Below are 24,299 nucleotides of genomic sequence, written 5' to 3' on the forward strand. Positions count from 1 at the left end.
TATAGTTTTCCCCAGGGGTTCAAAGAGTTATTCTTTGAAACTCAAATTTACAGTGTTACTCTCTCAAACATAAAAATGAGTTGCAAGGGTGAATAAAACCAAAAGTGTGTAGTGATTATCTTCGTGAACATGGTTCATATTTGACAACTTGTCTTTATTTAGTTTTGCAAAAAGGGAAAAACAAAAACAAGTCATGCAGGTTTCTCCACCCAAACACACTTTAACATTTCCAAAAACTGAGCAAATGCCTTACCTCATTAGATTCTAGAATTTTATAAATACTTTGACACGGTGACATAGATAAGATGCAGAGAAAATACACGGATTTCATTAGTTTGATTACCTCGGCAATTAATGTTATGAAATTCATTTTTCATTGACTAGCATTAAGACCATGATAACCTTCAGTTTTTATCAAGGAGTCAGAGATAATTGTAAAAACTTGAAATTTCCAGTTGGGCAGTAATGATTATATTTAGTGAAATCTTTACCAGAAAGTCATATATATACTGTCCTAGTTCTCAGAATTCACATTTCTTGCATTCAACACTTAGGAGTACAGTGAAACGCTTCTGTCTGAAAATACGATACTTTGGGTAACCTAAATTAAAATAGCTTTATCTTAAATGGAATGATACTGTTAGCTGTTACTTTTTATAATTACAGACTTTTGAAACAAAGTACAGACCAAAGTAAAAGCAAGAGGATTTCAGTAAGGAGACACAAGGTACAGAGGTAAAAAGCCAAATAGTATTAAAAAAAAATATATATATATTGAATTTTTTTACTTTTTGTTGAGGCTTAGAAATATTTTAGACCATTATGGATAATAAAACCTTTAAATCCTATCTTGGCTAATTAAAAATTATTTTTAATATTTTATGTGAAATAAAATTGCTTTCTCTCCCTGGTAAAAGGGTGGATGAGATAGATGGTAAAGTTCATGTATCACAAATACATAAACTTTTAATCCTAATTTACTAGTCTATTTAAGTTACTGCATATAATTTTTCCTAAAAATTTAGTCATTTTTAAGCTTTTAGTTCTTTGTGAACTGTTAGATACCAAATTTTAATATTTATGCTTTCTGTAACAGTTAAATGGAAGATTAGTTCTGATCATAAAAGGTAAAATAACAGCAAACTGTATCAGTAAAATAACTTTCGGTTGATGGTGCATTTCCTAAATTGCCCTTATCTCCACTTTTTGCCTACCATAGCCCAAGGTTTGATTATTTCATTGTTTGACTTTTCATACCAGTAAGGGGGAACCAAAGCAGGGTGGCAAGGGAAGCTATTCTGACATTCAGGACTGTGGTTAAAGCAGAAAACCCAGGGAAAAGGTGATGACTTTGACAGAGATAGTTGTTAAAAAGTTTCTTGGGGGTTTCTTTCACTTACGCTATTAGAAATTTCCATCCTTTTAAATAATTTATTTTCAGTTTTTAAGGATATTGCAGGATTTGGCTGCATTGTGGCTTGCTAAAAAAAAGAATTCTGTAATGAACACATCTATATAGTAAAGATGAAACTGGTTTCCTTTATGGGTGGCATCATGGTTTTCTTCCATTTTTGTGCTAAATATTGAGGTGATGGAATACTTGAAATAGTTTGTTTTCAACATGAATGGATAAATGTTTAGATTGAGGCCTTTACTGTTGGCTTAGTGTAATATTCAGTGATGAATACATCTAGTAAAAATTTTCATGTATCACTAAGTCTTCAAGTAGGCCTTCTGATAGGAAGTGTAGATGGGGGGGGGCATCAACTAATTTGAAGATTAATAAGTCATTCAGTAATTCTCCACAAATGTTAGATAAAAGGAAATTTTTTCAAGTATGAGTCAAATTCTGTACTTAGAAGTGTTTTTCATCCTATTTTATATAAGATCCACAGTCAGGATGGGGAGAGATTATGCAGAGCTTGCCAGCAAGGTTGGAAGGCCCAGTGGTTACAATACCTGAGGATGTAAAGTGACTAGCAGTTTGGCAGGTCATTGTGAAATTACGTTAAACCAAGTAATAAGTTCAAGATCTTTGAACTCCAGTACACATATTAAAAAGTCTGAGATGTTCTGGCAGTGCTTTTATTATTACCAGGGGTAAGTCACTTCTGGAGGCCCTTTAACTGCTTTCTCAAGTTCCAGAGTTTTTCTGACTCAAGTTTTCTGCAAGTGAAGGCTTCTTCTGGGCTCCATAGGAGCCCTGAGGGACCTCAGGGATGCTGGACAACAGGCAACTCCTGCTTTTGTGCAGAGAATTGTGCTTGGCACTGTCCCCAAGAGATCACTGGTACATTCAGGGGTGAAGAGTGCAGATTCACAGACTTTGGAAGGTGGTGTATATCACTGTATTTGTTTGGAGAAAAAGGTTTGTAAGGGGTTCGAGGCAAACTGGAGGAGTCCCCCCAAATTGAGCATGTGTATCCAGATCTATTGCTTAATGTCTTAAAGTTCCTAGTGCAGATACACACTTGCAGAAATCAAAGCCTTTAAAAAGCAGTATGCAAACTGGAGCATCTCCACAAGAAAAAGATTTAAAATACATATCTCTTTCATGTAGATCTTGGCAGCTATTCTTCATCCACTGACTGAAGCTTTCCACATTTCTCTGAAAGGCTTGAGGTTACTATTTGACTTTTATTGCCTTTGTTTCCAATTTCAGAGGGAGAGACAGGTTCTTCCGTTTCATAATCTTCAAAGGAGCTGAAAGAACAAACAAAAGTGAGTTACCGATTGATTGAAAGAAACAAACAAACAAAACTTCATTGGGTAGAAGTCAATATGGCAAACTAGAGACTGGAAACCACCAGCTTGCAAAAGTACCTTCAGTTGCTAAATGACAGTTGTGAACAACTGAACCATGCTGGAGGAGACCATGCTTTCATCTAGAATGGAAAACATACTTTCTGTGTTACTTAAAGCCCAAGTTCATGTTAGGATTTGTTGAAAATGTGCTGTATCTAGCTTTCCCTAGGAGCGTTGGTATGAATGAGAGCATTAGGGAGGCGACTAGGTTAGGGAGAGTGTGAGGTCCATAAAGTACAACTTTATATGACTGCCTTCATTGAAGTGGCTTTCATGCAGAGTGGGGAACGTTCAGCTCAAATTGCTTTATAGCTTCTTTGGTTTCCAAGAAGTACATTTAGATGTGCAAGTGTGTACATAGAGTAGGTTAAAGCCTATTCATGGATTTCCTTCCATTCTTTACAGAACTCCCCAGCATATTCCCTCTGCCTACTCCCCTTAGAAGTTCTTGGAATCCCCTGAGTTCCATTATTTTCCAGGCTATTCTTGAGGGTGGCCTTAAGCAGGGATGACAGTATTATATCTAGTGGGAATGATGGCTGCTTGAAGTATTGATAAATCATATGCTGAGGCTACATCTAGGCCCAGAGAAATATACATGATAGTTATTACCAATGTTTGTTACAGTATTTGGCATCACCAGCTTATTAAAACCTTACCATTTGCAAGGACTTTTTACACAGTATCTGTGCAGAAATTTCTGAACATAATAGTTCTTTCATCAAAAAGGTACCAAGGCTGGCTAATGTAACCTATGGTGAGAAAGGTATACCCAATAGTAGAGGTGGTACCTATTCAACTCTAAAACATTTTTGAATAGAGGGTAGAGAATATTAAACCAACAAACAAAAAGCCTAGCTGATGTTTAGAAAACTTCTTGAGTACCAATTCATGATCCTATCAAATATTATTTACAACATCATTTTGCAGAAATACCCCATTCTATACTTTGTTTCTACTCTTCTCCCCATCTCCTTGAGGCCTCAGTGTAACTGGCATCTGTTGGATAAGGAGGCAGAAGGGAGGGTAACTTTGCTTTAAGGGTTGATGGTTGAGCCTCCATTACTGGACCAAAATTCTCAAAAGCTAATTCTAGCAATGCAGTGTCAGATGTTGTGCTTATTTCCTGTCAAGAGTGAAAGACATTTTCTTCTCAGTGCAGATCTGGGAGTAAGTTCAAGATGTCTGAACTGAGACTCGTTCAATAAATAGCCCCTTCCTACCGAGCTTGTATTATAATGGAGGCCATCTGGAATAATGGTTAAGTGGTTTACAGCCTTAGAGCATGGGCTTTGGAAAAGTCAGGTTCCAATCTCAGTTTGAGCACTTAATGTTATTTTGGGTGTGTTAACACCTCTGCATCAGTTTCCTCAACTAATGAGGTAATAGTTCCTACCCCCTCATAAGGGTCAAGTGGAGATTGGGTGAGAGGACCTACTATTTTCATGATAGAGAAGTGTTCGGGCTTACTACTGGAGCAGGATGGTGACACCTAATCCTATTAAGGGGTCAGGGTCACATTGTGTATGTTATTTGTGAATACAAATTTTTACAAAAGTATTTTTTCCCATTGTAGCCTCATACCAGAAATGGGATTTCTAGCAATGGATTTGATCCAATCTAGTACATAAAGATATCCTAATGCCCTGTGGGTTGCATACAGAGGAAAGCCGCCTGCATTTCTTTTGTACTTTCAAGGCACCAAGAACAGTACTATGCATGGAGGCTTTGGAGGAATCTTCTGGATTGAGGGAGCTCATTTAGAATCTTTGTCTTTTTTGTGTGTGTGTGATGTTTATTTTAGAAAGAACATGAGCAGGGAAGGGGCAGAGAGAGACAGAATCCAAAGCAGGCTCCAGGATCTGAACTGTCAGCACAGAGCCCGATGAGGGGCTTGAATTCACGAACTGTGAGATCATGACTTGAGCCAAAATCAGATGCTTAATGGACTGAGCCACCCAGGCATCCCTAGAATTTTTTTTATCAGTGTCCTGGAGACTTCTCGTACTCTACCTCAGTGTTACTCAAATGGAGGCGATTCCCCCCACCCTGGGACATTCGGCCATGTCTGGATGCATGTTTGATGGTCACAACCGGGTGGGTTCTCTACTGACATCTAGTTGGTAGAGTTCAGAGATGCTGCTAAACATCCTATAATGTGCCAGACAACACCTCACAAGTGAATTATTCAGCTTAGAACATCAGTGGCACTGAGAAACACTGCTCTGACTCTTGCCCCTTCAGTGTTAATGCATCCCCGAATTCTGGACTAAGCTCTTCTTATTTTGTACTTCTCTGGACGGTCATTCTTTCTTATGGCTTTATCCACTTGTTTACCTGCAGTTTCTAAATGTACAAATCCAGCCTCAGCCTCTAAGCTGGAGACTGCCATGTATCCAACTACCACTCTTATGGCCCTTCCATTATGGCAGTATATACAAAGCTGAACTCCTCCTTCCCACACCCTGGCTCCACCATAATCTACCCCTTTAAAGGCAGAAATCCAGTGATTCCCAAGTTTCTCTTCCCTCCTTTGCCTTCCCCTTTTCAAATCCAGCCAGTTTCTTATACCACTTAGAATAATACATGGACACAGTCCTGCCCCTCTCTCCCCATTGCCACTGATTTAGTTCAGGGCACTGTATTTCATTGCTTGGATTGCAATAGTTTTCTAACAACTGGTCTTCTGCCTTCACTCTTGTCACATATCCTTTGCTATTGCCATACCAGGCTTTTTAGCTTGTCAAAATGGGTTCTGGTCTTGGGACCTAATGCCCTTGTACATGTTCTTCTGTGGCCTGCAGTGACCTTACCTTTTGGTTAACTTGTTCTCATCTTTTAATCTGAAAGGTCATTTAAAAGTTTATTGGTTCCCAGTGCCTGAGTAACCACCATCTCTTTTGTTAAATTTTTGTTTAAATTCCAGTAAACGTAGAGTGTAGTATTAGTTTCAGGGTGTTCAATATAGTGATTCAATACTTCATACAATGCCGGGTGCTCATCACAAGCACCCTCTTTAATCCCCATGGCCATCTCTTATTTAGATGTTTGCAATGGCTTCCTTATTAGTCTCCCTGCTTCTATTCTTGTACTACTAGCAATTTGAAGATTACTATCTTCAAAAACTGGAAATGGGATTATATTACTTTCTTAATTCTTTTTCAATAGCTTCCCGAGGCCCTGCATAATCTGGCTCCTGTGTATCTTTCCAGCTGTATTTCCCTATTGGTCATTATATTCCAGTCATACTGGCCTTTTAAAATGTCCTCAACACACTGTTTGTTTCCTGACTCAGAGCCACTGAATATATTTTTCCCTCTCCCTAAAACATTTTTGCTCCCTGCTTTTTTCAGAGCGATTTCTTTCTTAACCTGTAGGTTCTCATCATCTCAGGAATTTTTCTCACCACCCTAAATTGTAAGTCTCTTTCCATTATTGGCTCACTCAGTTTCCTTCACAATTACATAATTAAATGTCTTCTCCACTTGATTATAAAATATCCATTTGCCAACTCACTAATTTCCTTGGGCTACAGAATAGTGCCTGGCACTAGATGCTCAAAATGATTAATAAAAAATGATGTCCTAAGTAAGGCTCTTGTGAAATGATACATTGAGTTGTCAGGGAAGGCTGAAGTCAGTAAAATGGTGAGAGTGCAAAAGTCATCTCGAAGTCACTTAAGTTAGAACTGTGAGAGTCTAAACTTAATCCTGTTCTCTAGAAAAATTCCTGAGAGAGAGAGCTGATTCCTTCTAAATGACCACTTCCAGGTTTACTTGTAGGTAACTGGGATTCCTCTGGGCACAAATGAAGATTTTATGAAATATTCTCTGTTAACTGGCTATTTTTGAATGAGTAGCAGGGTCAGAGAATTGAAGCAGAACTCCTTGGGTTCACAAATAGTTCATTAGAAAGCCTACGTATCAAACTGAGAAGAAATTTAGCCTAGTATTAACAGTGTTGTTAGTATAAGGAAAAATAATGGTCATATATTTTTCCTAGCAATATGTTGCCTTTAAAAACCTGTTCCCCTAAGTTTTTCCCTCTCAGATGAGCAATTTCTGGACAAAAGTATTAAGGCTGGTTCTGCTGATTCCTGGAATTAGTAGAAATAATGATTGGCACATATATGGTCCGAAAAAGGATTTGTGCGGTTTCAGGGTTTATTTGGGAATTGTGGTCTATTTTTGGGATTCTATTTTCAGGGGTAAAGGGCAAGAATATCTGATTCAGGGTTTGAGGAAATTTAAGACACATGTTGGCTATAAGCATAGAATAAAATGTTAAGTAGTTCTTTAATTTGGAGTCTCTAATGCTTTAGAAATAGGAGTGGATCAATCTTACCTTTATACCTTTAAATCCTAAAGCACTTACGTAAAATGGATTAACTGAAATAGGGAAGTTGGACATTTGGATCAATGAATTTCCTTATTGACCCATTCAGTAACTAGAAATTTTGTTCCAACTCTTGCTGAAGTTTCTTAATATGTACTGCTACCCACTCTTGCCTCAGAAGTTGATCGCACTTCCTTTTTGGTCTCTTGCAGTTCCCTAGGGTCGTAAGCCATCTGTTGTTTATTCTTACTTAGTTCGTGTGTAGATAGCATAAAAATTTGGGTTTAAATATACTCTAATTATGAACTTGAAGGGAGGAATAGGGTTCATTCATTTTTATTATTAACCACAGTGTCTGGCATTGAGTAAGTGCCAGTGAATATCTATTGAAATAAAATTGGGCTTTGATTTGTTCAATGCAGAAAAAAATTAAAACTATATTATTAAATTCAGGTCTATATAAAGGTGCTGTTTAATGAGCACTATAAAACATAACTTAGAACTATTCTTTTAAGGCTGTAACTCATGCTTTAGAATATTAATTCCTGTCATTCCTTTTTCTCTTCTCATGCCCCAATATACATACATGTCATCTCCCCTTCCCCCTCCTGCCCCATTATGCCTGCTCCTCTTAAATTTTCCCACTTTGCTGAGGACAGTCAGGCTCCACACAACTCCTTACTCCACACTTGACTCTTATTAGCTGCAGTCCTGGAAGATGATCTGGTGGGTTTGGGACTGGCCTTTTTTGCCTACAGCACCTTCTTTTCCAAAGCTGGTGGAAGTAACAACTCTTTAAAGGAATAATTCATATATTTATATTTAATATAAGGGGAAAAGCTACCTTTAAAAATATTCAGTAGTGCACAGTTCTGAATTCTCTAAATGTCCAATAATAGGGAAATGGATGTGAGTTACTGCTTGAGAACACTTCTGAATCATTAAAAGTCATATTTTTGAACACCCTAGTAGAATTAAGCATCAAAAAGTATACTAAAGTGTAAATAATGGTTATCTCTGGATGACTGAACCAAGGTTGATTTAAATCTCTTTATATTTTACAATTTTTGTGTAGCAAGCTTATATTTCTCTACTAATCAATAAAAACACAAAACAGGTCTCATTTTCCTAATATAACAACACGGAGGACCCTTTTGCCTGCTTTACATAATTGTTTTATTGCTGAAGTTTTTTCTGCAATTTCTTTATTGCAGAAATCATAAAAATGTTAATTATAAAGAAATTTGGCATCCTAACCTATTATCTTCATATAGGTGGCACATACAGTTGAACTGGTTTATGTAACTGGTACCCTATCTGGTTTCCTCTATTATGACCATTCATTACTTTGGATTTATACAAATGGTGTTGTATGCTGTGATCACATTGTGTGTTAGAAGTGATAATTCACAATTTTTGCAGCTTCTGTGTTTGCAGTCTTTCACCTCATTGAAATCTGGAGTCATTACTAGATTATTCTTGAAAGCATCACCTAAGTACCAGCCTTGAATCAGGTGGTACAGGTTCCTGGCACAAAGGCTACTTATGGTGTTTGTTAGATGGTAAAGTAGATGGCGAATTTCAAGTTGTACTTAGAGGGTCAAAATGTCTGGACTCCTGCAGTTATCCTTATAGTGAGGTGAGGGTGGCTGCTGGATGATTGTTGCCTTCTGTGTCACTCAGTAAACATTTGCTAAGGATCTCCTACGTCCCTAACATTTTACTAGGTGCTGTTATTAACAGATGAATGAAACAATGTTCTTTGCCCTGGAGGAGCCCAGGTTCTAGTGGGAAACAACTCCATTTTTTCCAGCATTTATATGCCATTGTTGGATACATTATATGCATTATCTCCAATCCTCAGTATAGTCCCATTGTTTATGTAACAGATATTTACTGTGTGCCAACTGTGTGCCCTGGGAATGACAGGAATAAGGTGGGTAGTGGAATGGTGATGTTATAGCTGATTAAATTTTAGTTCAGAGAGGTTATGTAATGTGGCCAAGATCACAGAGGTGCTAGTAATAATATCCATTGTTTATTATTGATTACATAGGTACTATCCCTAAGTGCAAAGTATAAAGATATTTACACATGGTCTTATTTAATCCTTCAATTTAAACAGCTCAGTGTGAAAGGTGGTATCCTCATTGTATAGATGATGCTGAGGCTTGGATGCCTGGGATTACACAGCTAGTAAGTGCTAGAGCAAGGGTTTGAAATTATTAGGTTTGTCTAACTCCAAATTCCATGCCCTTAACCATGATGTTGTATCTCCTCTCTTCCCATACAGGGAGTAGTAACAGTAGTAATAGCTACTATTTATCAGGTATCTACTATGTGCCAGGTGTTTAGATATATTATCTTAGATTCTCACAACCACTTTGTAAGGTAGTTGCTGGTGTCTTTGGAAACTGAGCCTCAGGAGTCAGATAACCTGCCCAGCTGGTGAGTGGTAGGTAGAACCAGATCTATCTGGCTCCTTCCTAAGCCTCTGCTCTTTCCATAATACTGCCATTCTTCCTCCATTTCTAATATTTGAGTCTGGTAATTTTTGTTTACAGACTCACCCTGATGTATTTGTAATTCCTCTTGAGGGCTTCATCTCAAGGTGGTGTAACCTTGGGATTCTGAGTCTGGCCTTACTTTTGAAAACCACATCAGTCAGCTATTAACAACTGTAAACCGGTCTATTCCTCTGACATTCCAGTTCTCACTCTACAGGGTATGGCTATTGTAAGCCTTCTCTGCCCGAAGGACCTCATCACCCACGTGTGCTGTATGGAGGCCTTATCTTATCTGCTACAACATGAGGAGTGTCCAGCAGAAGCCTCTCATATACACTGGTCGAATTTCATTACACCTGGTCCCTGCATCTCCTCTTGTGACCCCTCACCTGTACTTCTGTCTGCATCCCTATGCCTCCCCTCTCTTCCCTCCAGACACACTTCTCTGAGCACAACTGGAAAAAACTTCTGCTTGAGCCAGTTATTTACTCTCTAGCTGCCATCAGTTTCTCTTTTTAGACTAACAAACTTCTAAGTAGTGATGCCTGCTATCTCTATTTTCTCCTTTTGTGGCAGGTTACAAAACAATATGTAGTATAAGTTACATTTTTTGTAAAATTATCTGTTTGCATTGAAATGTCTAGAAGGGAGGACAGGCTATGCTATCTCTGGATGGTGGGTTTTATTTTATCACTAAAAAAAAATTTTTTTTAAATGTCTTACTTATTTTTGAGAGAGAGCATGAGCAGGGGAGGGACCAAGAGAAAGGGGGACAGAATTTCTCAAGTGGGCTTGGTGCTGAGAACAGCAAGCCCAATGGGCTCAAACTCATGAACCGTGAGGTGATGACTTATGCCAAAGTCGGACCCGCAACCAACTGAGCCACCCAGGCATCCCTGGATGGTGGATTTTAGATGAAGTTTTTTTGTTTATCTGTATTTTCTACCTCTTCTGCTGTGTATACATATCACCTATGTATCACATATTTAAACATATTACCTATGTAAACAGATAACACTTCTTTTTCCTCTTTATTCAAGTAATGTATGTTTGTTAAAAGAACTTATAAATTATAGACCAGTATAAAAAAAATAACTTGCAATCCCACAGCCCAGAGTTAATATTTTGTAGCCTTATCTTTTAGATTGTATATATAGATGTACAGATTTGTAATAATGAAATTATAATTTTCTAACCCCCCATGTTAGTTTTTGTGTAAGCACAAAATTTAAATGTTTGCATAATATGACACATAGACACCATGATTTATTGAACTACTCCATTGTACATTTGTGTTAGTTTGATTTTTAAATTTTAGAATGACCAGTGGCCAATGCCAGTTGTTTGGATAGAACAATTCTATCCAAATTTCTGATTATTTACAATAGATACCCCAAACTGGAATCCTGAGTGAAAGGGTATAAATTTAGGCTTTTGCTACATATTGTCAAATTACTTTCCAGGGAGGTTGGGCCAATTTTTCTATCAACAATATCTGAAAGTGCTTATCTTACTGGACAGTGAGCCTAGAGTGAGGTGTTACTGTAGGTGTGCTTCTTCTATGAGAAGCACTCTGAGAACCACAACTGGAAAAAATACTTCTATGAGAAGCAGTTAAAATACTTCAATTGCATCTGTTTGTTTTCCCTGCTGAGAATCCTGTCTGTTCTCCAATATCCGATAATGCTTAGTATATAGTAGGACAGCAATCATTTACTGAATTAATATTATCCTTTAACAAATTATCTTTTAAAAGATTGTTGCCAATAAGCCAAAAACTTTTTGACTTGTGCTTTTTAAATATTTTACTGAAATATAACGTACATGGCATATATAATTCACTGATCTTAAATGTTCAGTGTGTTTTAGTAAATTTCTACAATTGTGCAAACAATACCACAATCTAATTTTCATTCTTCCATCTGCCTCTCTTCTCCTTTGTGCCTGTTGGATTCACTCTCCACTCTCATTCCTGGAACTAGGCAACCACTGATCTGCTTTCTGGCTATATAATTTTGACTTTTCTAGAAATTTCATATAAATGGAATCATATAATATGTAGTCTTTAGTGTTTGGCTTCTTTCACACAGTGTTATTTTTGAGAGACTCAACCATGTTACTGCATGTATTAGTTCTTCTATTTATTGACCTATAAATGACATACAATGGGTTACTTATATTTATAAATTTTGACTTTGTGTATATACCTGTAAAAGCATTACAACATTCAAGATCACAAAACTATCCATTCCCTTGCCTCCCAACCAAAGTTCATGCCCCTATATAATCACTGCTCCTCTCCCCCAAGTTAACCACTAGTTTGTTGTCATGATAGATTAATTTGCATTTTCTAGGATTTTAAATAAATGGAATCAAATGAATTATACTTTTTTGTCTAGCTTCTTTCACTTAGCTTATTTTGAGATCCACTCATACTGTGTTTATCAATGGTTCATTCCTTTTTTTTTTTTTTTCTAAGTAGCATTCCATTTTATGGATATATTTTATCAGTTTACCAGTTTGATGGATATTTGGATTATTTCCAGTTTTGGGCAACTATGAATAATGCTGCTATAAACATTCACGGACAAGTCTTTGGGTAAACATTTTTCTTGGGTAGATTCCTAGGAGTGCAACTGCTGATTCATATGATAAATGTATGTTTAACTTGTTAAGAAATTGCCAACATTTTCTAAAGAGAATATATAATTTTACATCCCCATCAGTTCAATGTATGAAGTTCCAGCTTCTCCACATTGTTGCCAACTAGTGATTTTAGCTGGTGTATCTACACTGTGGTATATCTCACTGTGGTTTTAATTTGTATTTTTCTAATGTCTAACAATGTGGAGCATCTTTTCATATAGCTATTTGCTGTTTGTATCTCTAATTGTATTTATTCAAATCTTTTGTCTGTTTAAAAATTAGGTTATTAGTCTTTTTATTACTGAGCTGTAAGAAATCTTTTTATATATTTTGGATATGAATCCTTCCTTTATCAGGATGTTTTGGGAATATTTTCTCCCAATTTTTTCCTTTTCTTAATGGTGCCTTTGGAAGAGCAATAGTTTCTAATTTTAAAGGAAGTCCATTTAATCTAAAGTAATTTTTTATTGCTCTTTGCCTGATCCAAGGTCACAATGATTTTCTCCTCTGTTTTATTCTAGAAGTGTTAGAGTTTCTGCTCTCACATTTAGGTCTTTTATCCATGTGGAGTTATTTTTGCATTTGCTGTGAGGTATAGATTTTGGTTCCTTTTTTTTATGGATATCAAGTTATTTCAACATCATTTTGGAAAGACTATTCTTTCTCCACTGATTAAAAATTTGCCATCCATAATAGGGTCTATTTCTAGAGTGTTTAATTGATCTATGTATATACATGCTAATATGCTAAGGTGTCTCAATTGTTTGCTTTATAGTAAATTTTGAAATCAGGCAGCCTAAGTCCTTCAATTTTGTTCTTTTATTATTTATTTTTATTTTTAAAAATATGTTTATTTATTTTGAGAGAGAGAAAGCGTGAGCAGGAGAGGGGCAGAGAGAGAATCCCAAGCAGGCCCTACACTCAGGATGGAGCCCAACGCAGGGCTTGATCATGAGATCGTGACTGGAGACGAAATCAGGAGTTGGATGTTTGAGCCACCCAGGTGCCTCAAGTTGGTTCCTTTAAAAAAGAGTTTGGCTATTTTAGGTACTTTACACTTCTACATAAAATTTAGGATCAGTTTGCCAATTTCTACAACAAAAGCCTGCAGGGATTTTGATAGGGAATTTTGGTAAATCTGTAAATTTGGGGAGAACCAACATTTTAACAATACTTAACTTTCTAATCCCATTTAGGTCAGCACTGTTTTGCAGTTTTCAGTGTGCAAGTATTATAGTTCTTTGGTTATGTTAATTTTTAAATATTTTGTTCTTTTCGATGTTAATGTGAGTAGAATTATTCTTTTTATTTGGATTTCCCTACTGGATTATTCACTGCTAGTATATGGAAATACAACTAAGTTTTGCATATTGAACTTGTATTCTGAGATCTTGCTAACTGCTAATTCATTAGTTCTGATAGCTTTCAGGTAGACTTCTTAGTATTTACTGTTGTCAGGTTACATAATCTGTGAATAGTTTTACTTTTTCCTTTTCAATCTGAACACGTTCAGTGTCTTTTTCTTGTCTTACTGCAGAAGATAGGAGGACCTAAGTTACAATGCTGAGTAGAAATTATGAATAGAAACATCCCTGCTTTGTTCTTGATCTTAGGGGGGGAAGGCATTCAGTTTTTTACCGTGGGTATGATTTAACTGTAGATTCCTTTTATCCTGTTAAGGATCCTTCTATCCTTACTTGAGTGAGAATTATTGTGAGTGGATGTTTGATTTGTCAAATGCTTTTTTGTGTGTCTATGGAGATTACTTTTGTCATTTATTTATTAAAAAATTTTTTTAATGTTTATTTTTGAGAGGAGAGAGAGAGTGAGTGAGCATGAGCAGGGGAGGGGCAGAGAGAGAGGGAGACAGAATCTGAAGCAGGCTCTAGGCTCCAAGCTGTCAGTGCGGAGCCTGACGCGAGGCTCAGACTCACAAATGGTGAGATCATGACCTGAGCCGAAGTCGGACGCTTAACTGACTGAGCCACCCAGGCATCCTTATCATTTATTAATATGGTATATTAAATCAATAGAGTTTTGGGTGTTAAGCCAGCCTTCTGCTCCTGGGATGAACCCCACTTAAAGTATATAATCTTTTTTATATATTGCTGGATTTGATGTGCTAATTTTTTTAAAAATAATTTTTGTATTGAAGCTCTTAAGGGATATTGGTTTGTAATTTTCATTTCTTGTAGTATCTTTGGCTTTGATATCGGGTAGTACTGGCTTTATAAAGCAAGTTTGGAAGTGTTCCCCTCTACTGTTATTTTCTGAAAGTATTTGTGAAACACTGATATTTTTTTCTCCTTAACTATTTGACAGAATTTAACAGTGAAACCATCTGGACCTGGACCTTTGGTGAAGACCTTTAATAACTAGTTCATTATCTTTATCTTTAGTTGATCTATAGTCTATTTGGATTTTCCATTTTTTCTTAAATCAGTCTTGGTAATTTGACTTTTTTTTAGGATTTTGTTCCATTTCATCTAAGGTGTGAAATTTATTGGGATGAAGTTGTTTATGATATTTCTTTGTAATTATTTTAAGTTCTGTAGTGTCTGTAGTGATGCCTCCTCTATTCCTAATTTTGTTAATGTATGTCTTTTTTTTCCCCCTTAATCCAGCTAAAGATTTATCTTAAAATCTTTACAAAGAACCAACTTTAGGTTCCATGAACTCTTTCATATTGTTTTCCTATTTTCTATTTCATGGATTTCTACTCTGGTCTTTTATTATTTCCTTCTTTCTACTTATTTAAGCTCTGGTTTGTTTTTTTCTAGTTTCTTAAGGTGGAAACTTGTATTACTGATGTCAGACTTGAGGCATACATATTCCTCTAAGCATTGCTTCGAATGCACCTCATACGTTTTCATATGTTCTTTTATTTTCATTCATTTCACAGTAATTTTCAGATTCCCTTTGGTTTCTTCTTTGACCCATGTGTCCTTAAAAGTGTTATTTAATTTCCAAATATTTTGGGATTCCCCGATTCCTGTTATTGATTTCTACTTTAATTCTATTATGGTCAGACAACATAATTTATGTAACTGTAATCCATTTGGATTTATTGGATCTTATTTTACTCACTTATCATATGGTATGTCCTGGAGAAGTTTCATGTGCACTTGAAAAAAATGCCCATTTTGCTATTGCTTGGGGAGGGTTCTCTACATATTGATTAAAGTACATTGTGTTGTTCAATTCTTCTGTATCCTTACTGTCTATCTAGTTCTGTCAGTTATTGAAAGAGAAGTTGTTGAAATCTCCAACTATACTGACTTGTCTGCCAATTTTTGTTTCATATATTTTGGGGATTCTGTTCAATATTTAAATACATTTAAAATTATTATAATTTGGCTACTGTATTTTAACTGTTGGTGAAGTGGGAATTTTCCTGTTTCTTTCCTGGGTGAAATTTCTGTCTTCTGACTGTTTTAGAAGTGGTCAATATTCATGTTCTTACTGTTGATTTTGAAGAATGTGATTTTTAAAATAATTTTTAATGTTCATTTATTTTTGAGAGAGAGAGTGTGAATGGGGAAAGGGCAGAGACAGAGAGGGAGACACAGAATCCAAAGTAGGCTCCAGGCTCTGAGCTGTCAGCAAAGAGCCCAACATGGGACTTGAACCCACAAACTGTGAGATCCTGACCTGAGCCGAAGTAGAACCCTTAACCGGCTGAGCCACCCAGGCACCCCTTGAAGAATCTGATTTATAAAAGAATACTATTGGTCATATGATGCAGTCCAATTTGTCTTTTGGTTGTGATACAGAATTTGTCACTTCCTAAATGTCACATCTAGAAAGTATTTCCTTATAAATTTCTCCCATTACTTTTAAGCTCTGAAAGTCTATTTACCTAACACGCAGACATTAATTTCATATGCACTTTTTCACCCACCACAGAGAGCAACATTTTACTGACTAGTCTTTTCATGACACATTTAAGACACTGTCTTTATCATACACACACACCCTGTAGTCCACCACACCTTTCTTTCCTAAACTCATTACTATTCTTGTATATTTATTGTTCTATTTAGAATTAGCTTATCAAGTTCCACAACATATTTTGGGGAATATATCAAATTAACGAATTTTAACATGGTGAATTGTCTTACACCTTTTGGTAAAATTTTATATTTTCTTCATATATATTTTCCAAGTCACTTTTCTTCTTGATACTAATGAATGGGATTTTTCCCTATTGTATTTTTAACTGGTTATTTCTGGGGTGTGGGATTAACCATCTTTATCATTAACAAGGTACTCATCTCCAGTTTGCTTAGTTTTAAGATTTTTTTCCAAACCAGAAAATGTATTAAATTTTATCATATGCCTTCAGAGAATCAGTTTATATTTTGTGTTTGTTTTCTTTAATTTGTTAATGACAGATTTTACAAAGTTGAACCACTGTAGCAGTCTTGGCATAAACCCCACTTATGATGTATTCTTTTATATACTGGTGGATTTGACAACTTATTTAACCTTGTGTGGTTCAGTTTTCACATATGTAAATGGGATATCAGCATCTACAAAAAAAGGGTTTGTGAGCACCCAATGAATTACAATATTTAGACTAGTGCTTGGTACATAGTGTGCTCTGTGTGTGTGTGTGTGTTTGTGTTTATAAATTAATAGATTTATTTTTGTTTGAATAAAATTATTTAACTTCTTCTATGTACTTAGGTCTATACTGCCATCCTTTCTCATGCATTTTGAGAGTAAAACCTAATCAATTTATTTTACTCCACAGGTTACAAATTTCCCCTTGTCCAAATCCCATGTTTTAATAAATATATAATGCATAGTTCTAAAAAGACTAGAATTTGAATTTTGACTTCCACTTTAACAGTTATTTTGAAATATATTTAGAGTATTTTTCAACTTTATTTTTAACTTTCTAGTATGTGTATTTTAACTTTTTGTTGTTAATTTCAGGTTACATTTTAAGTTGTTGCAATTTCCTTCATGCCTTAATAAATAGGCACTTTTGTGATGGCTCCATGTGTATTTCTTGGGTACCAGGTATACTGTTGAGTACCTCTTTGAAAACTTTCTAATTTCTGTATTTTCTTTCCTTCCTTCCTTCCTTTTTTCTTTCTTTCTTTTCTTTCTTTCTTTCTTTCTTTCTTTCTTGTCCATTTGATTTGTTGGTTTTTACAAGACTGCGATGTCAATTTTTCCTTGTATTTCTATCAGATATATTTTATGTTGCATAAAGTTCATGAATTTATTTTCATGGCCAACTGTTAAAATATGGGGAAGTCTCTTTTAAAGCTTTGAATTCTACTTGTCTGATTAATGTTACCATACCTGATTTATTCTTGTTACTATTCATTTGACTTTTAACTCTGTGTTAGGGATGGATCTAAAGAATAGTATACAGTTTGATTTTTAATTCAATGTGAATTTTGTTATTGACACTATATTTGGACTTATTCTGGCCATTTATTTTGTACTGTCTATATCTTTTTGTCTCTTCTTTCTTACTATGGTGGACATCCATTGTTCCTTTATTGGAATAGTATTCTCCTTTTTTATGGCCATTATTCTTTTTTTAAAAAAAATTTAAATGTTTTTATTAATTTTTGAGAGACAGATACAGCACGAGTGGGGGGAGGGGCAGAGAGAGGGAGAGACAAAATCTGAAGCAGGCTCCAGGCTCCGAGCTGTCAGCACAGAGCCTAACTCGGGACTCCAGCTCATGAGCTGTGAGATCATGATCTGATCCAAAGTTGGACGCTTAACCGACCAAGCCACCCAGGTGCCCCTATGGCCATATTTTCTGATATCCCTTTGGAAAACATGGTTTGGATAGACCTGACCCCTGTAGAAGCTTCGTTCTAGGCCTCCTTCAGGAACTGGTTCAGGGATTGGACCTAAACTAAGCCAAATTAGAGCCAAAGGGACACAAATCCTAGGCTTTGGTTGGAACTTAGGGGAAAGGGATTTTGTCATTTATTTGAATTTGAAGCTATTAAGTGATCATCTTGCTGCCACATATGAAAAACTTGCTAAGAGTGAAAAGATGAAAGAAGAATATTATCTAAGAGATGAAAGAGATGAAATCTGAGTCTCTAAAGTTAGTACTACCCCCTGGACTTTTCAGTTCTGTAAGCCAGTATTCCTGGGGGTTTTTTTGTTTTGTTTTTTGTTTTGGCTTATGGTTAGGATACTTGCCACCAAAACAATGCTGATAACATGCTTGTCTTCTAGTAGATTTGAGTTTAGCAGATTGAGTTTTCTTTACCCAATTTTTTCTCAGCTTAATAATCTATTGTCTTTTTCTAAAAAAATGATTAGAGTTTTCCATTTTGTTTTTATTCTTAGTGGTTGACCTTAAATTTTTAATACACATATTTTAACTCTCTAGTCATTGTTAGAGAAATATAAATTCATCAGCGTTAATACTCTCTAATAAAGATTCATAGTGTATTTCCATGACCTCTTTTTACTCTTAATAGTATGTGATCAATATTTTTTAGTTCTAAGAATAGATTTTACTAATTTTGTTGCTCATGCTTGTTTCTTGCATCCCACTGTTTCCTCGAGGATCTGTTTACCTTCTTGCTGAAGAGTATCCCTTAATACTTCTTTCAGAGATAGTCTGTGGTTGGTAACTTTTTGCATCTTTGGATGTCTGAAAATGTATTTATTGGGCCCTCATATTTAAATAGGAGTGGAATTCTAGATTTAAAGTTATTTTCTTTGCAGTAATTGAATGCTATTGCTCCATTTCTTTTTGCATTCACTTTGTAGGTAATCTGTTTTTTTTTTTTCTGTCTGGTAGATTTTCAGTTCTTCTTTATCTTTTATGTTCTGAAATTTCACTCTAGTACAGGACTGGCAAACTACAGTCTGTGGGCCAAATCTCTCCACTTGTTTTGGTATAGCCCAGTGACCTAAGAATGGTTTTTAGCTTTTCAAATTTGAAAAAAAAAAAAATCACAAGAATATCATGACATGTGAAAAAATAAAGTTTATATCTCAGGGCTTATTAGTAAAATTTCATTGGAAAACAGCCACATTCATTTGCTTACATATTTTCTATGGCTACTGTTATAGCCATATATATGTCAGAGGTAAGTAGTTGTAACAGAACTGTGAAGCCTAAAATATTCACTACCTGGACAGAAAAAATTTGCTGGCCCCTGGGTATATTTTTATTTGTTTAAACCGAATTCTGGGAATTATCTGGCTGTTATTTCTACTGGTTTCTATAAAGATTTCTTACCGTAGTATCATAATCAATATCCCAAATCAAAAACTTTTCATCTGTGTCCATTCTATTATTCAGCTCAATGACTGTGTTTTTCATTTAAAAATTTTTCAATTTCCAAGAAACTGGTCAGTCTTGTTTCAAGAGGGCAGTATTCTCTTACCACTCCAAAAATGGTAAATAATACTCAACTTGAGGTCTTGTTCTGACTGCTGTAGTAAATCGCCTTCCAAGAGTGAAAGTTCTTCCATTTGTTGAGTATTTTATTACTTCCAACTGTTTGATATTTGTCCACTTTTCTATGTAGCTGGGAACAGACCGCTCCCTCTGTTTGCACTGGCTTCTTATTATTAGGAGGGGGCAATGAGAGGTTGCTAGTGTTTTCAATGAGAATGAGGGGCTAGATGGACCATGCTGCTGGTGTGGATATTTCAGTGGTTGTGCTTTCTCTGCTCCAAGATCCCACACTCTCGTCTTTCCTTTAGGAATAGGATGAGATATACAAGGTTTGACCTACCTGGACACTGCTGCTTCTCATCTCCTTCTTGTGTGGAGTTTCAGCCAAATTCAGGTATGGATCATCCTTAAGTGCTGCTTCCTTTATTTGTAGCAATTATCTTCTGCATGCTGCTGCATAGACTGCCTCTTCAATCGGATCCCATCTCCTTTTCGTCTTTTAGTCCACTGAAAGTTTCTCCTCTTAAGTGGTGCTCTGTATTTTCAAATGGTGTGAAGAGACTGAAAACTACAGTATGCTTTCAGACTACCTCCTTAAAATGAGAAGCTGGTCTGAATTACAGTTACTCTTTAGAGGTCCACTGAAGTTTTGTTTGTAGCCTAATATATATTTTGTAGATGGTCTATGGACAAAACCTACAAAGGTATTTTACCTATTTTCAGGGTATAGTTTACTATGGCTGCAATAATAGGCTCCAATTTCTCCTTTTATTTTCTTTTTGGAGTTTTTGTTTCAAAAATCTGATGCTGTCAGATGCATAGCTTTTTTTGACTATTCATTTTTTTTTTCTTCCAAGATTTTATTTAAATTCAAGTTAGTTAACATATAGTGTAGTATTGGCTTCAGGAGCAGAATTTAGTGATTCATCACTTACATATACACCCAGTGCTCATCCCAACAAGTACCCTCCTTAATGCCCAACACCCATTTAATCCATTCCCCCCACCCACCAACCCTCCACGAACTCTTAGTTCTCTATAGTTAAGTCTTATGGTTTTCCTCGTTTTCATCTTATATTTCATTCCCTTCCCCTATGTTCATGTGTTCTGTTCTTACATGCCACATATGAGTGGGATCATAGGATATCTGCCTTTCTCTGACTGGTTTTGCTTCACCTAACACACTCTAGTTCTGTCCACGTCGTTGCAGTTGATGGACATCTGGGCTCTTTCCATAATTTGGCTATTGTTGATAGCGCTGCTGTACACATTGGGGTATATGTGCCCCTTCGAATCTGTATTTTTGTATCCTTTGACTAAATACATAGTAGAGCCATTGCAAGGTTGTAGGGTAGTTCTATTTTTGAAGAACCTCCATGTGGTTTTCCAGAGTGGCTGCTCCAAAGCATTCATTCGTTTTTAATGCAACCTTTGTTGTTATTACAAAATTGAATCCTTTTAATAAGTGAGTTTATTCCATTTACATTCATTGCCTTAGTTCTGTCATCTTCAGGCTTTGTGGTCTGTGTTTTTCTTTTCTGTATACACATTTTCTGATTGAATTGGAATAGTCTAGCGTTGGTTTTTCAAGTGTTAAATTAGTATTCCTAAACCCTCAATTTGACTTATAGCTTTAAAGGGTATCTAGTGAGGTTTTGCCAATGAAATTTACACATACTTTCTTCCTCCTCTCTACCTTCCATTTTCATTTAAATTGTTATTTCTAGGATGTTATACATATATTTCCTCTTCCTCTCTACATCCTAGTTTTACATTTCTTTTTTCCAGATCTCTATTCTTTCTACATTTGAATGGACTGAATGCTATTTATTTCTTTTCCCCAATGGTTGCTACATTTCCAGGCTCTTTATTTTGGTTTGTTTCTTGGTTTTATGATTGTCTTTTTTATAGAAGAGCTCATGGGTGCTATATTCCCTTCAGTTCTTACATGTTGAAAATACCCACTTGTGTTTTCATGCTTGAATGTCATCTGGGGTTAGTATAAAATTTGAGATTATAGAAATTTTTTCTCTGAAAAAGTTGTATGTGTTGTTTTATGATCTTCTAATATTCATTTTTACCATGGAGGTATCTGAGGCGAGGGTGATTTTATTTTTCCCTTGTCTGAGGACTTGAATTTTTTTAAGTGGAAAAGAAACCCAATTAAAGTTTCTTTCTTAAAGTTAAAATCAAGTTAGTTAACATATAGTGTAGTCTTGGCTTGAGGAGTAGAACCCAGGGATTCATCTCTTACATATGACACTCAATGCTCATCCCAAAAAGTACCCTCCTTAATGCCCATTACCCATTTAACCCATCCCCTCACCCACCTCTCCTCCAGCAACCCTCAGTTTGTTCTCTGTATAGAAGAGTCTCTTATGGTTTGCCTCCCTCTGTTTTTCTTATTTTTCCTTCCCTTCCCCTGTGTTTATCTGCTGAGTTCCTCAAATTCCACATGAGTGAAATCGTATGGTATCTTTCTCTGACTGACTGATTTCACTCAGCATAATACCCTCTAGTTCCATCCACATAGTTGTAAATGGCAAGATTTCATTTTCATTGCCGAGTAGTATTCCACTGTATGTGTGTGTGTGTGTGTGTGTGTGTGTGTGTGTTTATATGTATATACACGCACACACCCCACATCTTCTTTATCCTTTTTCCAGTGGATGGATATTTGGGCTCTTTCCATAGTTTGGCTGTTGTTGATAGTGCTGCTATAAACATTGGGGTGCACAGTGCCCTTCAAATCAGCATTTTTGTATCCTTTGGATAAATGCCTGCTAGTGCAATTGCTGGGTTGTAGGGTAGTTCTATTTTTAATTTTTTGAGGAATATCCATATTGTTTTCCAGAGTGGCTGCAACAGTTTGCACTCCCACCAACAGTGCAAAAGGGTCCCCCTTTCTCGACATCCTCACCAACATCTGTTGTTCCCCAAGTTGATTGTAGCCATTCTGACAGGTGTGTGGTGGTATCTCATTGCGGTTTTGATTTTTATTTTCCTGATGATTTTTCATGTGTCTGTTAGCCATCTGGATGTCTTCTGCCCATTTCTTCACTGGATTATTTGCTTTATGGATGTTGAGTTTGGTGAATTCTTTATGGATTTTGGATGCTAACCCTTTATCCAATATTTATCTTTGAACTCCGGCAAATTCATGACATATATTGGGAATCAATCATTATCAGTATTTCCTGGATATGGTATGACTTCTGACCTTTTGGATTTCAGGAAATTTAAAAAAAAAAAAAAAAAGCTTTTCTATTATCTTTGAATTTTTTGTGTTCCATTTGCTTTGTTGTCTAATACATACTAAGATCCCTGTTGTTTTCCTTATGTATACCTAATTTTCTTTCTTACACTTTACTATTCCTTCTTGATCTTTTTTAAATGTTTGCTTATTTTGAGAGAGAGAGAGTGGCCACATGCATGTATGAATGGGGGAAGGGCAGAGAAAAAAGGAGAGAGAGAATCTTAAGAAGGCTCAGCATTGTAAGTGCAGAGCCTGACATGGGGCTCGATCTCATGAACTGTGAAATCATGACCTGAGCCAAAATCAAGAGTTGGATGCTTTGCCAACAGAGCCACCTAGGCTCCCCCTTACTTGATCTTTTAAAGCCTTCCTCCACATTTTAATTTTTTCTTTATAATAGTCAAGAAATATACGTCCACAAAATGATTTGTAATGTTTACATGGAATTATACTATGTATATGCAGGATAATTTTATTAATCTTCCTATCAGACCTTCCAATTTTTCACTATTATAAACAACCACAGATGCTCTTAACAGTAGTGATGCTGCTTCATAAGTAACCTTACTCTAATTCCTACTAAGGAAGCTCAGTGCCAAAAAATTTTAGATTATGCTTATGAATACACTTGCCTATCTTCCCTTCTTATTCAGTCAGGCTTAAAATAATGATGAATGATTTTTCTGGGTTTCTGGGTCCATGACATAAAAATAAGACCCCAGTTTTGTGAGTAAGCATATTAAGGATATCTCAAGATTACAGAAAGTAGTTTGGTGATGGCTTCTTCAGTATTCTCAAAAAAGATATTGAAGACTTAATGGTAAGGGTGTGAAATGTAGAATCTCTGTTGGCATTTGTACTGAGCTGGATATTTGATGTTTATCCTTCTATATCTACTCTCCCCTTAGCTAGGTGGATAAGGAGGCTGATCCAAACAGACTACATCAGTTCTCTTATCTTCTTGTTTCTGGTTGGAAACCAATGAGAAGTGCCAGCAGGATACTAAGGGATATGAGCAAAGTGAAATTGGGTATTTATTCTAGCAGCTCTCACCTAGATTGCCATAGTTTGACTAAATTCCATTACTGAAGGTCACAACTCCTGTCAGCTCTCTCCATATACTTACTCTCTTTGGGTTCTGATGATGGTTTTATCTCCTTGTCCTTTTAGACCTAAGGATGGAAGTGGCTCCCCACTGTTGCTAGTTCTGGGTGTCTGCATTATTTCTTGTTGGTTTCTCTGAAACCCTCCTCTGTTTGCTATACTTATAGAAATTTGTCTTACATATGTATAAAATTACATGTATATAAGATTATTCATTAGAACATTTTGTCATAGTGGCATAACTGTA

The 24,299-nt window shown here is 36.0% G+C and overlaps 1 protein-coding gene across 5 annotated transcripts in view; it reads right to left on the reverse strand.

Moving 5' to 3' along the window:
* Positions 1-133: 133 nt before the first annotated feature.
* The window catches only part of PPP2R3A (protein phosphatase 2 regulatory subunit B''alpha), a 212,324-nt gene continuing 188,158 nt past the window's right edge, over positions 134-24,299 (reverse strand). For all 5 annotated transcript variants that reach the window (XM_045503555.1, XM_045503556.1, XM_045503554.1 and 2 more), the window contains one exon: positions 134-2,703. In XM_045503555.1, coding sequence (XP_045359511.1) covers positions 2,571-2,703 — 133 coding nt within the window. In that variant the 3' untranslated portion in view covers positions 134-2,570. The remainder of the gene's footprint in view (positions 2,704-24,299) is intronic.

Source organism: Leopardus geoffroyi, chromosome C2, assembly GCF_018350155.1.
Source record: "Leopardus geoffroyi isolate Oge1 chromosome C2, O.geoffroyi_Oge1_pat1.0, whole genome shotgun sequence".
NCBI lineage: Eukaryota > Metazoa > Chordata > Mammalia > Carnivora > Felidae > Leopardus > Leopardus geoffroyi.